This window comes from Pseudophryne corroboree, chromosome 7 (assembly GCF_028390025.1).
Source record: "Pseudophryne corroboree isolate aPseCor3 chromosome 7, aPseCor3.hap2, whole genome shotgun sequence".
In the NCBI taxonomy this organism is placed as follows: Eukaryota; Metazoa; Chordata; class Amphibia; order Anura; family Myobatrachidae; genus Pseudophryne; species Pseudophryne corroboree.
Window position 1 is genome coordinate 260,430,631 of NC_086450.1, and position 13,780 is coordinate 260,444,410.

Genomic DNA, 13,780 nt, shown 5'->3' on the forward strand with positions numbered 1-13,780 from the left:
GTCCTTCCTCCGCATCTATGTGTCCTCCTCTCAAGATGACTGGGTTCAATTACTTCCCTGGGCCGAGTTCTGTCATAACAACCAGTATCATTCTTCATCTTCTTCAACACCATTCTTCACCAACTTTGGATTCCACCCTAAAGTCCCTGAGTTCCAACCGCTTCCAGCAACTTCTGTTCCCGCAGTGGATATCACCTTGCATCAGTTTGCCAATATCTGGAAGAGCGTACGATCAGCTCTGCTCAAGGCATCGTTCAGGTACAAGAAGTTTGCGGATAAGAAGCGTCAAGCAGTTCCTGCTCTCAAGGTGGGTGATCGGGTATGGTTATCCACGAAGAATTTGAGGTTAAGAGTTCCCAGTATGAAGTTTGCACCTCGCTACATCGGTCCTTTTAAAATTGATCAAGTCATCAATCCTGTTGCTTACAGACTCCAGTTGCCTCCCTTCTTAAAGATACCCAGGACATTCCATGTTTCCCTGTTGAAACCGCTAATCTTGAATCGGTTTCATTCCTCACTTCCTCCAACTCCGAAAGTCCAAACTCAACGAGGCGTTGAGTATGAAGTAGCCAAGATCCTGGACTCACGTCACCGTTACGGTCAACTTCAGTATCTTATTGACTGGAAGGGTTATGGCCCTGAGGAACGTTCATGGACCAATGCTTCTGATGTCCATGCTCCTGCCTTGGTCCGGAGATTCCATTCCAAGTTTCCTCAAAAGCCAAAGAAGTGTCCTGGGGCCACTCCTAAAGGGGGGGGGTGCTGTCACGATCCGGGTATCTGGACGCCATTTCTTACCTATCAGATGCCTCCTAAGGCTGGCTCAGCGCTCCAGGACTGGATCCCATCTGTTATCCTGATGTGCACATTTCCGCATCCTCTCCTGTCTCTCTGGACGAAGTCACAGTAACGCCTTATACATCTGGCATGGCATCTCCCGCGGCCTCCGCCGCCGTCCCTGAGCTTCTGCATTCAGAGTGGCGATTACGTCAGCCGCGGCCTCCGCTGTGTCCGCGTGGTCGGATGTGCATCTGTCAGCCTGGCGTCTCCTGTCTCCGGTGGCCGGCGCCGCCATTACGGTTTTCCAGACCACATGGATTACAATCCAAACTTCCCTCCAAGTGTCTGCATGGGCGCAGCCATCTTGGATTCTGTCAGCTGATCATTCCTACCAATCCGTTGTCAGTATTATTAATTTGCATAATTGCCTAGCCAATGCCTTCCTTGCTGCAGGTATAAATAGGTTGTGCCTAAGCAAGGAAGGCGTCAGTGCTTTGGTTGTCAAACCTAGTTCCAGTTTGTCTCTCTTCTGTGAATGTCTTCCAGGTTCCAGCTCCTGTCTCCAGACTTCTGCTATAGAGACCCGCACCAGCATTCCATCTGCGGTGTAGCCTGACTCTCCGATCCATTCTGGACTCACCTGTTTCCAGCTACAACATCACCTGCTTCCAGCTTAGCTTCCAGCAGTGTACAGCTTCTCTTAAAGGGCCGGTGTCCTTTCTGCAGTTTACCACTCTCCACCGGTATTATTATTTCTCCGCTCTCAAATTCTACATTTCATCTACATTGCATCGCTCTCAAGCTTTATTTATTATTTAACTGGTTCCAGCCAGTATCCACTCCGTGCCAACACCTGTCTGGTTCTAACCAGTACCCACAGCAGCATTTTATCTACAGCAGTCCAGCTTTCCCTGGAACACCAGCTGGTACGACCCTGGGCTTTCCTCATTGCTACAGTTGAGCCTGGTAAGGACTTTCCAACTTGCAGATAATAAGAACTGTCTCATACCACCAGAGCTCTGTGGCCCCTGCCACCCTGTAGTACCCAGGAACTGTATTATTATTTCTCTGCTGATTTTTATGTTACTTTTTACTGCTTCTGTGATGCACGGAGTTTGTCATAAATAAATATCATTGACTTTTACTCAAGTTGTCGTGGTCACGCCTTCGGGCGGTTTCTCTTCATGTTACTTACATGTCCAGGGGTCTGATACAACCTCCCAGGTTCCGGTACATCTCAGCCCCTACAACTGAGGCTGCCTTCCGTCAGCTCAGGCCCTCAGTTGTGACACCCTCAAAGATGCTGCTGATCGCAAACAGTAGGGTACCCTGAAGTCCATTTATACTCATTCGGGTACCTTACTAAGACCGGCAATTGTGTCGGCCTGGGTATGTAGTGCTGTAGCTGCATGGACGGATTCCTTATCTGAGGAATTTGATACCCTAGATAAGGATACTGTATTATTGACCCTGGGGCATATTAAAGACGCTGTCCTATATATGAGAGATGCTCAAAGAGACATTAGTCTACTGGGTTCTAGAATAAACGCTATGTCGATTTCTGCCAGAAGGGTCATGTGGACTCGGCAATGGACAGGTGATGCCGACTCAAAAAGGCATAAGGAGGTTTTACCTTACCTCATGTCTCAGGGTTACAAGCTGGAATTCGAAGAGGTGCCTCTGCGCCGATATTTCAAATTGGCCCTGCCAGCTTCCCCCCTAGAGAGGGAGATATTGTTAAATGCAATAAAAAAGTTGTAGCTTCAGCGGGTGGTGGTCAAGGTTCCCCTCCTTCAACAGGGAAGGGGTTATTATTCGACCATGTTTGTAGTCCCAAAACCGGACGGTTCGGTCAGACCCATATTAAATTTAAAATCTCTGAACCTATACTTGAAATGGTTCAAGTTCAAGATGGAATCGCTAAGAGCGGTCATCGCAAGCCTGGAAGGGGGGGATTTTATGGTGTCACTGGACATAAAGGATGCGTACCTTCTTGTCCCCATTTATCCACCTCATCAGGCGTACCTAAGATTTGCAGTACAGGATTGTCATTACCAATTTCAGACGTTGACGTTTGGTCTCTCGACGGCCCCGAGGATTTTCACCAAGGTAATGGCTGAAATGATGGTGCTCCTGCGGAAGCAAGGTGTCACAATTATCCCGTACTTGGACGATCTCCTCATAAAAGCGATATCAAGAGAGCAGTTGCTAAACAGCGTATCTCTTTCACTGAAAGTGTTACAGCAACACGGCTGGATACTCAATATTCCAAAGTCGCAGTCGGTTCCTACGACTCGTCTGCCTTTCTTGGGCATGATTCTGGACACGACCCAGAAAAGGGTTTATCTTCCGATAGAAAAAGCCCAGGAACTTATGACTCTGGTCAGGAACCTTTTGAAATCAAGACAGGTGTTCAGTGCATCATTGCACTCGAGTTCTGGGAAAGATGGTGGCGTCATACGAGGCCATTCCCTTTGGCAGGTTCCATGCGAGGACTTTCCAATGGGATCTGCTGGATAAGTGGTCCGGGTCACATCTACAGATGCATTGGTTGATCACCCTGTCCCCCAGGGCCAGGGTGTCACTCCTGTGGTGGCTGCAGAGTGCTCACCTTCTCGAGGGCCGCATATTCGGCATTCAGGATTGGATCCTGATGACCACGGACGCAAGCCTCCGAGGTTGGGGGGCAGTCACACAGGGAAGAAATTTCCAAGGTCTTTGGTCAAGTCAAGAGACTTGTCTTCACATCAACATCCTAGAACTAAGGGCCATATACAACGCCCTACGTCAAGCGGAGACCTTACTTCGCGACCAACCAGTTCTGATCCATTCAGACAACATCACCGCAGTGGCTCATGTAAACCGCCAAGGCGGCACAAAGAGCAGAGTGGCAATGGCAGAAGCCGCCAGAATTCTTCGCTGGGCGGAGAATCATGTAAGCGCACTGTCAGCAGTGTTCATTCCGGGAGTGGACAACTGGGAAGCAGACTTCCTCAGCAGACACGATCTACACCCGGGAGAGTGGGGACTTCATCCAGAAGTCTTCGCACAGATTGTGAGTCGGTGGGAACTGCCACAGATAGACATGATGGCGTCCCGCCTCAACAAAAAGCTACAGAGATATTGCGCCAGGTCCAGAGACCCTCAGGCAGTAGCGGTAGACGCCCTAGTGACACCGTGGGTGTTCCGGTCAGTCTATGTATTTCCTCCTCTTACTCTCATACCCAAGGTGTTGAGGATAATAAGAAGAAAAGGAGTGAGAACAATCCTCTTTGTTCCAGATTGGCCACGACGGACCTGGTATCCAGATCTGCAGGAAAAGCTCACAGAAGATCCGTGGCCTCTTCCTCTAAGACAGGACCTGTTGCAACAGGGACCCTGTCTGTTCCAAGACTTACCGCGGCTGCGTTTGACGGCATGGCGGTTGAAAGCCGGATCCTAGCAGAAAAAGGCATTCCGGTTGAGGTTTCCCTACGCTGATAAAGGCTAGTAAAGAAGTAACAGCAAAACATTATTACCGTATATGGCGGAGATATGTTTCTTTGTGTGAGACCAAGAATGCTCCTACGGAAGAATTCCATCTGGGCTGTTTCCTACACTTCCTACAAACTGGAGTGAATTTGGGCCTTAAATTAGGCTCCATGAAGGTCCAGATCTCGGCCCTATCCATTTTCTTTCAAAAAGAATTGGCTTCTCTCCCAGAAGTTCAGACTTTTGTAAAGGGAGTACTGCATATTCAGCCTCCCTTTGTGCCTCCGGTGGCGCCTTGGGACCTTAACGTGGTGTTAAGTTTCCTAAAGTCACACTGGTTTGAACCACTTAAAACGGTGGAGTTTAAATATCTCACGTGGAAGGTGGTCATGTTATTAGCCCTGGCTTCGGCTAGGCGAGTGTCGGAATTAACGGCTTTGTCACATAAAAGCCCCTATCTGGTTTTCCATATGGATAGAGCGGAATTGCGGACACGTCCTCAGTTCCTGCCAAAGGTGGTTTCATCCTTTCATATGAACCAACCTATTGTGGTGCCTGTGGCTACACGGGACTTAGAGTATTCCGAGTCCCTTGATGTGGTCAGAGCTTTGAAAATTTATGTAGCCAGGACGGCTAGAGTCCGGAAAACAGAAGCACTGTTTGTTCTGTATGCAGTCAACAAGCTTGGCGGCCCTGCTTCAAAGCAGACTATTGCTCGCTGGATCTGTAACACGATTCAGCAGGCGCATTCTACGGCAGGATTGCTGTTACCTAAATCGGTCAAGGCCCATTCCACTAGGAAAGTGGGCTATTCTTGGGCGGCTGCCCGAGGTGTCTCGGCACTACATCTGTGTCGAGCTGCTACTTGGTCGGGTTCAAACACCTTTGCCAAATTCTATAAGTTTGATACCCTGGCTGAGGAGGACCTCCTGTTTGCTCAATCAGTGCTGCAGAGTCATCCGCACTCTCCCGCCCGTTTGGGAGCTTTGGTATAATCCCCATGGTCCTTACGGAGTCCCCAGCATCCTCTAGGACGTTAGAGAAAATAAGATTTTAAATCTACCGGTAAATCTTTTTCTCGTAGTCCGTAGAGGATGCTGGGCGCCCGTCCCAAGTGCGGACAACTTCTGCAATACTTGTATATAGTTATTGCTTTGATAAGGGTTATGTTATAGTTGCATCAGTCTTGAATGATGCTATGTTGTTTTCCTACTGTTAACTGGGTTGTTATCACGAGTTACACGGTGTGATTGGTGTGTGCTGGTATGAATCTTACCCTGGATTAACAAAATCCTTTCCTCGTAATGTCCATCTCCTCTGGGCACAGTTTCTCTAACTGAGGTCTTGAGGAGGGGCATAGAGGGAGGAGCCAGTGCACACCCAGAACTAAATTCTTTCTTAAAGTGCCCATGTCTCCTGCGGAGCCCGTCTATTCCCCATGGTCCTTACGGAGTCCCCAGCATCCTCTACGGACTACGAGAAAAAGATTTACTGGTAGGTTTAAAATCTTATTATCCCTGTTCATGTTTGAATGAGGTGAGTATACTAGCACACAGAAAAGTAGATAGCTCTAATAGCTTTAAATATAACCAATTCTTTTTTTTAAAGTCATTCAGGGGATTAAAGGCCTAATTCAGATCTGATCGTTGCTGTGTTTTCGCACAGCGGGCAATCAGATCCGAACTGTGTATACGTATGCACCGCACTGCGTCGGCCCATCACACGGCTGCAACGGGCATGGGCGCCCTCTGATGGGATGGTGTGAAAAAGCCATTCGTACGGGCGATCGCAAGGAGATTGACAGGAAGAGGCCATTTGTGGGTGACAACTGACCGTTCTCTGTGAGTGTCCGTGAAACTGCAGGCTGGATCAAGCGTTTTCAGGGAGGATGTTTGACGGCAAATGCGGTCCCGATCAACCTGATGTGATCGCAGCAGCTGAGTAAGTCCACGGCTGCACAGAGACTGCACAAAATCAGTTTGTGCAGCTCTATTACACATGTGAACGCACACTTGCACAATAAAAACCCACTACCCCTGTAGGTGGCAACTATCATCGTAGGGCTGCAAAAATCGCTGCCCAGCGATCAGATCTGAATTACCCCTATGTGTGGTAAAATGTTGCTTACAATATAATATGAAAAAGATATGGTCCCAGATTAATGATAGAGACCAACAGATTCTTTAATTTTCACCTTTATTTAAGCATATCCTACGTATGACAACTAGGTAGTGCAGTCTCTGAGAAAGAACTGAGGCAGCAGTTAAATATGGAGTTACAAACATTGGGGGTAATTCCAAGTTGATCGCAGCAGGATTTTTGATAGCAATTGGGCAAAACCATGTGCACTGCAGGGGAGGCAGATTTAACATGTGCAGAGGGAGTTAGATTTGAGTGGGGTGTGTTCAAACTGAAATCTACATTGCAGTGTAAAAATAAAGCAGCCAGTATTTACCCTGCACAGAAATAAAATAACCCACCCAAATCTAACTCTTTCTGCACATGTTATATCTGCCTCCCCTGCAGTGCACATGGTTTTGCCCAATTGCTATCAAAAATCCTGCTGCGATCAACTTGGAATTACCCCCAATGTTGTTTTGCAACAATGTAATTTAAAGTTTTAAATACAATATTTTTTACATTTATACCTTTGCATGCTGCTATGAGACAAAACGTAGGTATTATTTTAACACAGGGGTGATTATCACGCCCTTTGGATGTTCCGGGATGCCAGTGCTGCATTTATTGACATAAATTGTAACATGATGTGTTTTGTGGAAGGAAAGCATTTAATCACAATAACTGGAGATGTATACAAATGCCGTGTGTTATAAACTGTGATGACGATTCAGTACTATCTGAAGTCAATTGAGCATTAAACAAAGTAACGTGCTGAAGGGAAGCTCCATGTGAATGGACACGCTAACCACACTAAAACAGCGTATTGTACTAAATAAATACATTTTGTTTGCTAAAATATGAAAAGGTGGGTGAGTGCCCTTGTAATTGTGGATATATATATATATATATATATATATATATATATATATATATATATTACACACAGAGCCGGCCCACAGGTGAAAGTTCCAGGTCACCACACGCCGGCTGTATAATGTTGCATGCCCTCGGTAGCAGAAAGAGTTCTCCGGGACAGAGGTGATAAAAGGATAGGGCTACTGGATCATTGAGGAGGCATTCTGTGAGTGGGGAACAGCGTTGTTTTATGAGAGAGCTGATGGCTGGGCAGTACCTGTTTCCTACCAGTGCTTTGCAGCCATTGTGACCTTGATTTGAAAGGATTAATCTACAGCCAGCAACAGACGTTCTGGTGGTGTCTCACAGGCGGATTGAGGATGGCAGTCAGAGGGACCTTTTTTCTAAGGGTGAGCAGTATAAGTAGGAAATATAATTAGCCTGGTTAGTCTGGGTCTGCTTTGAAGGAGCAATGCAAATGCCAAGAGTGTTCTATAACCACTTTGTAAAAAATATAATACTGAATAGTGACTGGCGTTATGAATTACAGGCTAGCCTTGTTAACTGTATACAGTATATATCAGCTTACATATATTCAGAGCTAATAAAATGTGCATGCATAGACTAAACAGCCAGGAACTATTCGCTAGACCGATATCTGCAGCAATGTCAGTCATAGGTAGGCTAGTAGAAATCAATAGCCTGGAGTAACTGGTCTTCTATATAATTAGAGAACAGTACCTTTATTACTACAGTTATGAACAGACTTGGTTAGTTTGTTGAGCAGAGTGCAGCAATATCTCTCTCAATTTCTTGGAAAGCTGTACATTAAAATATGCCGTTCAGAACCAGGGTTTAAATTCTCAGTAACTGCAGAATATAAAAAAACATTTCTGTAGCAGGGTACATTGGTTTCCACAGAGAAACATTGGGGTGTAGAGTGGATCTTGATCCAGAGGAGGCACCAACAGGCTAAAGCTTTAGGCTGTCCAAGGATGCATTGGGGCCTCCTCTATAACCCCGCCTCCCGGCACTGAGAGCTCAGCTTCGAGTTGGTGCCTGCAGCAGCAGGTCACCTAACAGGAGGGCTGCACTGGGCAGCCCTGAAAAAGCTTTTCTAAGAAGACTTCTTCTCTGGGCTGTCAGTGCTGTATGTCAGGATTACACTTCAGCGTTGTTGCTCCATCACCTCCCAGGCGGCGTTGCATACTCCTGCGGCCCAGTTCCCAGGTACTTGCAGCGGAGACGTCCCGGCTTAGGCACAGAGTCGCAGACGTGCTCTCCTGGTTCACGTGGCTGCTACTGGGAGGATGTAAGAGGGTCCCCCAGGTGGGAATCACCATTAAATTGCATTTCGTCCGCGACCTATGGAGACGAGTCGCGGCACTGGCGTAGACACTATCACCGAGCAGGGACTCCACTAGACCAACGGGGCGTACCAGTACAGGTCGGGTGTACTAACACCCAATTTAATAAGGCTCTAAGTACCCGGGGTGGAAGTCCAGCATTGGGGAGGTGGCACTTGACCTGTAGCCCGTCCGCCGGCCCAGGGCACCATCTCCTCGCAGATTTATTGCCCTGGAAATGCCTCACACTCTCCCTCACTCCCTGACTGAGACGCTGGGTGCCTTCTTCTGAGCATAGCTGTTGCTGTTCTCCGGGACTACAGGACAAGGTCTCCCTTGTAAAGCCGCCTGTATACAGCGCTGAGACTTTACAAACACTTAAGTATGCTACATGGCTTTCTACAGACAGCGTTAGTTGAGAAAGAGTGTACCCATTACTGAATATATTGTACGAGTATTTTGATATATCCTCTGGTCACTGACCGCATTGTGATATATTTGTACATATATACTAGTCCACTGCAGCTTTATTGTGATAATTTCTGCATTGACTGTGACTGTGTGCCTGTATCTGCTGTGTGGTTTCACTCTCAGTGTTTCCCAGATATAACTGTCACTATATTCTCTACCCTAAGGGGCTAGGTGCGTCTGGGTCCGCTAATATAGTGCGACACAGTATTTATCCAATACGTATTTATTATACTGTGTATTCAGTTGCATAATACCGGATTTATTTGCATTTATTGTACTTTGTCTGGCATTATAGTACTAAGTCGCTCTGTTGTTGCATTTATACATAATGTCTACCAGAAAAGGCGGTAAATCAGTGGAAGCTCCTGCAGCATGCAGAGTATGCTCCAAGGATTTACCAGAGGGGGAAGTTTTGTATGATGGTATGTGTCCCATGTGTCATACATCCTCTAGTCAGTCCACAATTCCTGTGCCTACTCATGAACTACCCTGGGCCGCATTCACTAACCTACTGGTTACTCTGGTAGAATGCCTTACGTCCCCTATGGGACCGCCTGTGCCACTGCCGCCACATATTGTCCCTATGGTTAATTTGGGCGTAAAATCTATCTAACCAGCTGCAGCAATCTATTAAATCAGTATTTGGTTAGACAAAAAAACCACCCCAGGTTACTCTCGTGTTTCTGGGTCATGTAAGCGGGTTGCTTTCTCTTCACAATCCATATACCTGTCTGATGATTCATCTGAATAGGAGGGGGAGCACACGGTCCTGTCAGACACTGAATCAGGTGTTTCTGATGAGAAATCTTCCTTGCAGATTGATGCCCCTGCCCTAGTGGTTGCTATTAAGCAAATCCTAAAAATCTCTGATAATGAGGATTCTGCAACTATGACAAAGAAAATTGTTACGTTTAAACAGCAGAAGGTGGTTAAAAATTTGTTACCCCATTCTGACCATTTAGTGGACATAAGGCGGGAACCCTGGTCTACTCCAGGTAATTAATTATGTCTGTCTAAATGGGCCTTGACTCACTATACTCTACCTGCAGAGTTATGTACCAAGTGGGAAAATTCACCACCGGTGGATTCTTACGTCACCCACCTCGTGGTGTCATCCACTCTGCATGTCACCACTGTCACTTCACTGAAGTTACCAACAGATAAGCGTGTGGACGGATGCCTGAAATCTATTTACTCCCTTACAGGAGCTGTGCATAGACCCGCTATTGCTGCCTTTTGGGCTGCAAAATGTATTGAAGCGTGGGTTCAGGCATTAGAGGAGCAGCTGCCCGAGGATATCTCTGACACTGCCAGACAATACCTGTCTCACATTACCACCACCACCTATTACATTCAGGTGACATCCTCTGAGGCGGGTGTGTTGGCAGCCAAGGTGTCGACTACGTTTGTCCTGGCTCGCCGTATTCTGTGTTTGAGGTTATGGAAGGTGGATCTAGACTCCAAAAAGACCTTGGAGGTACTTCCCTTCACTGGGGACATTTTGTTTAGGGAAGACCTGAATAAAATTGTGTCTGAATTAGCAGCTGTCTTTCTTCCAAATACTAATCCTTCTGCACAGAAGGCAAAAGGTACCACTTTTTGTTCCTTTCGACCCAAGTGAAAACAAAAAATCAGGCATACCCGAGACAATCTCGTGCCCCCAAAACCACCAAGCCCAAGGCAAAACTATCCAGGGCGGCCCATCAGCCTTCTTCTAAACAAGTCAAGCCTGCTGCATGACGGGGTGGGCCTCCCCCAGGGTGGGGGGCCAACTTCAACCGTTCACCCAAGTCTGGTTAAAGACCACTTCAGCGCATGGGTACTGGAAGTTGTCTCTCACAGGTACGCTGTCTCTTTCAAGAGACATCCCCCTCACCAGTTTTGCACCATGGTTCTCCCTTCGGAACCATTAAAGGCGCAAGCCTTGCAATCGGTTGTCAGTTCTCTCCTGAGTACAGGAGTGGTTGTGCCGGTCCATCAGTCTCAGAGAGGCAGAGGTTATTTCTCGACCTTGTTTTTAGTCTCGATACCCAATGGGTCCTTCCGGCCTATACTCAACCTCAAATATCTGAACAAGTTTGTGAGTGTGTCCAGGTTTCGTTTAGAAACGCTGCGCCCTATTATTCTGGCTATGGAACCTGGAGACTTTATGGTATCCCTAGATTTACAGGATGCATACCTGCATATACCTATTGCCATGTTGCATCAGCAGTTTCTGCGGTTTGCTATTGGCAACCTCCACTATCAATTCCAGGCTCTGCCATTTGGACTGGCTATGTGGCTATCTTCACCAAGGTCATGGCTAGGATAACGGCCTATCTCCGTCGTCAGGGTGTCAGAATCCTGCCATTTCTGGACAACCTGCTTATTCTGGTAAATTCCCACGATGTCCTCCTCAGTCATGTGCAACGAACGGTAACCTTCCTGCAAGCCCACAGATGGCTCATCAATTGGAAGAAGTCCTCACTGGTCCCAGCTCAGAGCATGGTGCATCTGAAGGTACTCTTGGACACACAGTCAGCGGCTGTTCCTGTCTCCAGCAAAAGTCCTGGAGCTTCAGGACAGGATAAGATGCTTCCTTTGTCGCCCCAGATTGTCAATACACTCGGCAATGCAAGTACTTGGTCTGATGGTGTCGGCATTTGACATTGTAGAGTACGCGGAATTTCATTCCTGCCCACTACAGAGGTTAATCCTTTTCAAGTGGGACAGCCTTCCTCAGCGGATCAGATCTCACATGATCACTTTGACTCTGGAGGTTCGTTTGTAACTGACCTGGTGGCTACAGGACCAGCAATTAAGCAGGGGTCGTCCCTTCTGGATCCCCGACTGGGTCCTGCTGACAACGGACGCCAGTCTGAGGGGATGGGGTGTGGTGTTGAAGCAATTCTCTTTTCTGGGTCGCTGGATCAAGGAGGAATGTTCAGTGTGCTATCTCTCGCCCTGCCTCTGTTACAGAACAGGCATGTTCAAGTACGGTCAGACAACGCCACCTTGTGGAACCCAATGTACCTCGCAGAAAGCGTGTTAACCATGGTAAGTCTACCATAACATTCCTTTTCTAAACTATTGGAGCAAACAATACTTTATTTCTAGTTGCCTTAAGTATATCACAAAGTAACAGGTGAGAGCACAAACACGAAAGATTTGTTTCCTTTGAAGGAGTTTAGATACCAGTTATTGCAGAATAAGAAATTCTAAAACAGATCATTGCTGGTAAGTAATTACACAGTGTCAGTTACCTTATATAAACAACTATAGGAGGAATTTCACCCAAAAAAGTGCACCACCTTTACAGAGATCAGCTGAACTGAGTTACTCTGATTAATGAAGGTATAATGAAGGAAGGTATATTTATTTGGTCAAAACATATGTTTATGTATATATTGTATTAATACTTGCAGGTATTTATAATGAAAAAGCATACTGTTTTGCTTAAATAAGCTTTTTCTTATATTTGGCAGTTAATTCCACATTGCCCGGCTGAATAATTCTGCTTACACTCTGCTAGTATTAATTTTGATATTGTATTGTTAAAATGCATGCAGGTATGATATATTCCTGAAGGTACACTGTCCCAGTGGAAGAAAAAACTGTAGGACACATTGTTCCAGTGTACTAAAATCAGTTTACTGTATTTTTTTATTTATAACTGTAAATTGCATGCAGTTGTAAAAAGTTAATGTTTATCAGCCATTTTCAAGTTTACTGAAGAGAAAGCATCCATGAATAAATCAGGTCTTTAGTTTAAAAGCAATTGGGACTGTTCTCTGTGTTGACTCTCTGCTGAGGATTTTAATAACCTACCCCTAGAACATAGATTACAATGATGACCTGGTAAAGTGGGCAGCTTACACCTTCACACCAATTTATTTATTTCCATGGGATTTTATATTGGCCTATTTAACTCCCTTCACATATTTACCTGATTATTTTCTGGGTGTCACATTAAGACTGCTAATAAATGTTTGGAATGTTTTGAAGCTTCACTGCTGTAATAGATATATTTTGGTTTAGCGATCTGAATAGTTGCACATGCCACATATTATATATATTATTTTGCAATTGCTAGACTTGCTTTCTTTTTATCCTTTTTATTAGAAAGAGAGCCAAAAAGCGGATGATTACCTGCGTGAAATTAAGGATCAAAACCTTCTTCCTGTAGCAGTAGCTAAATGTATTGAAGCAAGTGGTTATGAACATTCATCAGAGATACAGAAATCATTGCTAAAAGTAAGTTAAACAAATAAGGTAATATGGGAATGTTTGTATTGCTAGATGGCACACCTGCTGTCAGCCAGGAGAACGGAAGACTGCACATTACCTAAGGAAAGGTAGGGACAGAGTGGATAGCAGCTCCTACACTGTACCACAAGTGCTAGTTTGTAACTGTCATTTACACTGTGCATTGACAGCTTCCAACCACAAAAGCTTCATAAAAAAGCTCCAAATATTGAAATTACTTAAATTGTTTTAAAATGTTTTTTTATGCTTTTATTTGTCTTTAATATCTTATGACTTGCTTATAACATTGCACAATAGCGCTTGTTATTCCTATAGATATGGTTCTATTACTACCTGGAAGCCCATATAGTTGCTCTTGAGCAAACGCCCACTGCAGATAGACTATTACTAGTACCATCATTTGTGTCTGGGCACCATAAGTGTGGGTTGGATTTAATGCACTCTAGTCTAACGTTACCACAAATACATAATAATTATCATAGCAAGAACAC

The 13,780-nt window shown here is 45.6% G+C and overlaps 1 protein-coding gene across 4 annotated transcripts in view; it reads left to right on the top strand.

Moving 5' to 3' along the window:
• Positions 1-13,780, top strand: part of VPS16 (VPS16 core subunit of CORVET and HOPS complexes) — a 959,900-nt gene that overhangs the window by 465,104 nt on the left and 481,016 nt on the right. For all 4 annotated transcript variants that reach the window (XM_063934117.1, XM_063934116.1, XM_063934114.1 and 1 more), the window contains one exon: positions 13,146-13,277. In XM_063934117.1, the coding sequence (XP_063790187.1) occupies positions 13,146-13,277 (132 nt within the window). The remainder of the gene's footprint in view (positions 1-13,145; positions 13,278-13,780) is intronic.